This window comes from Leptinotarsa decemlineata, unplaced genomic scaffold (genome assembly GCF_025532065.1).
Source record: "Leptinotarsa decemlineata unplaced genomic scaffold, Ldec_3_MD MMD2_tig00000026_RagTag_RagTag, whole genome shotgun sequence".
NCBI classification, from domain to species: Eukaryota; Metazoa; Arthropoda; class Insecta; order Coleoptera; family Chrysomelidae; genus Leptinotarsa; species Leptinotarsa decemlineata.
Genome location: NW_027412539.1, coordinates 2,712,898 through 2,718,864, shown reverse-complemented (window position 1 = coordinate 2,718,864; position 5,967 = coordinate 2,712,898). Strand labels below are relative to the sequence as shown.

The 5,967-nt window shown below is 36.0% G+C and overlaps 1 protein-coding gene across 1 annotated transcript; it reads left to right on the top strand.

The window, feature by feature from the left end:
• Positions 1-3,854: 3,854 nt before the first annotated feature.
• On the top strand, positions 3,855-5,510 carry LOC111504414 (uncharacterized). The gene is given in 3 exon segments (XM_023158961.2): positions 3,855-3,983; positions 4,972-5,266; positions 5,269-5,510. Coding segments are annotated over 3 exon segments (486 nt in total). The 5' UTR covers positions 3,855-3,971; the 3' UTR covers positions 5,448-5,510.
• Positions 5,511-5,967: the final 457 nt, after the last annotated feature.

Sequence of the window (5,967 nt, the reverse complement as noted above, 5' to 3'; positions counted from 1 at the left end):
TGAGTGTCAAAAGATTCATTGTCATTTTTCTCACGTTTTGGTTCCCCAAGACAGCTGTGTTACAAGTGACTGAAACAGTAGAGCTAGACTTCAACATTTTATCAAGATAGCATCGCGAGTGAGAAATTTAATTTTCAATGTTCCTAGATGAGTCATTTTACCGTCGTACTTCAAATTCGGCCTCATGAAAAACTTTGTTGAATGCATTGGCAGAACTAAGAAAAGTTTTCTGTAGTTCAAAAGTTAATTTGCAAGATTGAGCGGAGCTAAAGTTAAAGAAAGAATACTGTAGGATCAGATATACGAAAGATAATAATGAACATTAATTTTATTTGAAAATCATAAAAAACTTTCCATTTTTCACCCAACAGAAATGCTCTGTAGGTTTGATAATTCTACTAAATTTGACCTGCGAAAGTTCCATTCAGTTTCTTATTATGAGCACTAATAGAAATATTTGGTAAGGTTCTACAAACTCTGTTGTGAGGACTATGTGAACTCCTTTCAAGATAATATGTCACCTGCATCAAGGATGTGGATATTTCATATACGTTATTTATTTTTTCGGAAATTGACTCCATCTTTATATTGAATAACATAATATCTCCAATAACCAATTTTAATCTCGATTCAACTCCACGGAGAACAAAAAACTGTAGGTGTTATCTTACATCTGACATATCCATGAATGAATAACTCATGCAATAATTTAAAAGGTTCATCATATTGAGTACTGAGTTTTTGTTTTTGAATCAACATTTTTGTTTCATTTTTCAATTTACCACTTTATTCACCGTCAATCTAGTCTGAGATGGAAAATAAACATCAATATTTGATGTATTCCTTCGTTGAAGAACTACAATTATTAAGAATTCCATGAATTTTGAAATCCTATGAAATTTCATTGATTATTTTTCATTAACCAAGGAACGAAAATTCCCTTCATTTTTATTTTATTTTTTTAATAATTTGCCACTTTATTTACCATTGATCTAATCTGGCTGGACATCGATAACTGAGGTGGAGAATGAATATTTGATGTATTTCTTCGTTGAAAAACTACAATATGAAAATCAATGACTTTTGAAATCCAATTAAATGTCAATGAATATTGTTGATTGATCGAAATCACGGAAACACCCTTCCAGAGCAAATTTTGGACTCAAATAATTTTTTTATTTCTTGCTCGATTTTAATAGTTTTTCCAAAATATAAGAGGAAATTCATTTCAGATCAAATCATATCGAACAGATCTCTCCAGATACGAATCTTTTTGAGTATTTCTGAAAGACTACATCGAACATAACTCGTCCCAGGAGTATATTCAAAGGCTGATTGGTGGAATGCCTCAGAGAATAGAAAGCTTTTGTCCATACTAGAGAAGGCAGCACCCGATATTGTTTTCATCTTCAACAGTTCGTTACTCATATCATAGTTCAATCGTCGATTTTTCCATAATGCTTGTAAAGAATAAAAAACACGCAGAGAAAACTCAATTCTTCATTCAGGGATTCATAATTGTGAAACGAATCGTGATATGAGAAGGAATGGAGAAACATTGTTCGAAGAAAGAACCAAACTTGCATATATTTTTCAGAGTGTCATTCAGAAGCTGTGTTTATACCACAGGGTGTCTTGAATATATAAGATAGAAAACGGTGTCTTTCTCAGCGTTACTCAAGTAACAAAATTTCCTTTCAGACGTTTAAGATTACCAAGTTATGTTCTTGTCCACTTTGTTCCTCTCTGAGAAACTTTAAACTAACAATTCACGCACTAGAACTGACAATTAACACATCAAAATTGACAGTTGACATATATTATAACTAGCGGGTTGGCTATCCTTCTTCATCTTTCACTGCCTGTCCCATTGTGCATGCTGTTTTTGGCGAGTGCAATGACTTGGGATATGGGGGTTGAGCAAACATGCCTGTTTCCACGTAGCCCCGCTGGATACGGGAATCACTTGTGGTTCTTTTATTCCCTAACTGAATGGCATCCCAACGATGGCTTAATCCTAAGGTGTGTGTATCCGTGCCGAGAGGATGAATGACACCGAGCCTATCAGCTGTCTCTACGGAACCTTCGAGATACCAGACGCCCTCTCGTCGTAGCATCACCTTGTCAAGGTAATGCGGGGTTCTGCCGTGATTGACCTTCATTCCCTAGCTACTCGTGGGACTTTTATGGACAGAGTAAACTTGAAAATTATTTCTGCCGCTGAGTCTATAGAGGAGATGGATGTCGACTTTACGACTCCAACTGACCTTCCTGTAAATTTAGTTCAGGAGAGTGTCTACAGAGGAGATGGATGTCGAGTTTACGACTCCAACTGACCTCCCTCTGAATTTAGTTCAGAAGCGAGAGCTTCTCAACTCCCCAACTCCTGATCCAATAGCTGATTTAAAAAAAAAAGTTTGGTGGTGCAGCCAGAAGACGATTGAGTCGTGTCCTCAAGAGCGGGGTACCTTATAAAACCGCCTTGCACCAAATTCTTGAGCGGCGTACGCAGAATCTGTCTCAGGTGGAAAAACAAACCCCCCATGAGCAGGTTAGCAAACGTTTGCGATAATTCACCAAAACCAGAGGCGAAAGAGACCTGCATGGTTGAATTTGAGGCATCGTCAGGAGCAGCTGACGTGCAAAAACCCTCATATGGGTAGGTTGTCGCGGGTATCAAGGTGGCAATCTTGTACCTTGACTATCCGACTATCTCATTAACGATGAAATAGCAGAGCATATACTTTGTGCCTGCCCTGCTGAATAGGTGTGAGCCACAAAGAACCCATGCAGGTTGCGGTGGAGGGTCGAATAAACCCACTTACTTTGGACCTAACCTAACCTATATCATAACTGAGAGTTGAAGTATAAAAACCGACGAATGAAAAGCATTTTCAAACATATCCTGACCGTTTTGCAACGGACGCTTCGTGTGCGACTTTCGAATGTTACTTTGTTACATGTTTTTTTTACAATTTTTTTTCGGGTAGGAATACTGTGTGTGAATCGGGCCTCATTAGAAAATATGTTTTTGGGGAATATCCTGTAATACATTTTGATCATTTATCAATATGATTTTTTCGAGAGATGCGTACATTCCTACATTATTTTGTTTTATGTTGGTACACTCGTTTCGTCGAATTACTATTAGAGAAGTTGCTGAGGATGTCGGCATATCGGTTGGTTCATACCTTGCAATTTTTTGTAAACTTTTAGCATAGAGCGTGTGGTGGCAAACTTCGTTTCGAAATTACTGAATTCTTACCGAAAAAACCATCATATAAGCATCGCTCAGGCGCTCCAGATTTGCTTAAAAGGGTCATTACTGGTGGCGAATTCTATCGGTATATGATTATGACATTGATAGTTCAATGAAGAGCCAAGGAGAGTCAAGACCAATTGAAGGTATTTACCGCTTACGAGAAGCAATGCGAAAAAAAGTCTGTTATTGTAGAAAAACAATTCATGGCTTTTGCATCACGATAATGCACCTGCTCACTCGTCATTGCTTTTTTGTAGTTTTTTGGCCATAATATTTTCATTTACGAAATATGTATTGGTATTCCGACGAACTCAAACAAGATCCAGTCAAAAATAATGATTTCACATAGAAAAGTTTGATTCTTCAACTGCATACAAATACCAATTAATGTCAAATATTTCGATTATTCAAAAACCTTCATGAATTTCAGTATTCCAAAAATCTTCAACAATTGCAGTACTTCTAAAACTCTTCTTATATAAGATTATGTTGATTCCAAAACGCTTTCCGTATAATATTCTCATTAATATAATTAAGCACGTACAAGAAATCGCCATATCGACGTAATATGAAGGAGGCTAACCTAGACCTTCACGAAAACTGAAAGTAGATTAAAGCGCAAGTTGAAGTGTCGAGCACCGGCTATAAAAACTGTCGAAATGTTCTGAATTATATTAGTTTTTGACTAACCAGAATACAATAAACTACAATGGCATCAAAAGTGAGTATCCCAAAAATCTTTCATTTCAATACCTAAAATTATCATATCATACAAAAATATCGTTATTATGATTAATATGACTAGTTATAATTCAAATCATTTCAATAACTTTCTCTGATAGATTTGATCTGCTAAAAATCCTGAATTTCCTCAGTTCCATTGAAAATTGTGAATTATTTGAATAAAAGTCTACATTGTTTGCATTATATTCAGTATAGTTGAAACTATTGAAATGAAATTAGTACGATGAAATAGATCACTTGTCATCAAGTCATTCCGATAATATTTCATGAAGATTCTTGTTTAGTCTCTATCTGTTGTTTTGTCTAATGACATATTTTGAATGTGTTATTGGAGTTGAGTATCTACATACCATGGATTGAAAAAATTCAAGAGGGAGAATAACTTTAACCAAAAATCCTATCAGATGTGATGGAATTCAGAAATCTTCGATGATTATTCACCGAGTGCACCTATTTTAATCGGTTGAAATGTGTGCATATCCATGATTTTATCTCCTTGAACTAAGGGTAAGGTGAGAAAAATTTATGTTTTTTCAGCTCAATTCAAATTATCAATACCAATACAGTCAACAATAGTATACACTGAATAAAAAAATATTATTTTGGTATAGCTCTTCGATAAGAATAATGCGAATCTCTATTTCCGATTTAATTTGTGGAATGCTAAGATCTAACAGAAAATATAATGCACCATAAATATTTCAAAATGATCACTAACTCATCTTTTTTTATTTTTCTTGGATCTCAGTTGAAAAATAAATTATTTCAACAATCTACTTACACTTTTGAATTATTGATACGAGTTTGCCAGTGGATTTTGGCAAGGCAAAAGATTTTGTTGATCAAATGTCTGATTGGATCGAATATCCTATGAACTATTTCTGCCTCATTGAATCTTCAGACTGTTTCATTACCAGATGTCTCGACATTTTTACACTATGATGAACTATTTTTTTTCTTTTCAGTTCATCATCTTCGCCGCTGCTGTGGCTTGCGCTAACGCCGGATTAATTGGATCGCCCGCATTTGCCACATACTCTGCTGCACCAGTAGTATCTGCCTACTCTTCCCCAGTAGTATCAGCATATGCTGCGCCCCTATCAAAATCAGTCGTCAGCTCCTACACTAACCACGGATCACCAGTTGTTTCAAGCTACGCTGCACACGCTCCAGTTGTCTCAGCCTACTCTGCTCCTCTCATCAGCAAATCTGTAGCACCAGTTGTATCTGCATATTCCTCACCAGTAGTTTCAGCTTACTCTTCCCAGTTGTGTCAGCTTACTCTTCCCCAGTTGTGTCTGCTTACTCTTCTCCAATCGTGTCAGCTTACTCTTCTCCACTCTTGGCCAAATCTATTGCTCCAGTAGTGTCTTCTTACTCTGCTGCGCCAGTAGTTGCTCATGCTTCGTATTCTGGACTCCGCGCCGCTTACCAATGGTGAAATGAGCTGAGTTATCCTCAAATGTAATTTATTTTGTATAAATACACTATATTGTTCAACTTCCATGAATAATTTCAATCGGTCTTGAAATTCCCTAGATACAGTTCCGTATCAAAAAATACACAAAATATTAAACAGCTTAAAAAAGTTCTTCCACATGAAATACTACTGAAACTGGGTCCAATCAGCCATTATGGAATGGAGTACTATAAAAGTCCAAGCAGCTATACACGACAAAGCGAATCCCTGACTAATATCAAAACGATGCGGATATTCATTGTTTGTCAGAGATGGATTTGGAAGGTGGAAAAGACGCACCCCTAAACAAAAACATTTTTTTTTAACTGCCAACAGATGAAGGAATAAAGGCAACTTTTTCAACAGATCTATCGATTATTTCTGTAAAATAACAAAGTTTACCATTTTTTCGTTGGTTCATCATAAATACCTTCATTGTATGAATATATAAATGAGAATATAAAGAGAAGAAAAAATTGCGCTGGGATTTGAACTCGTGACA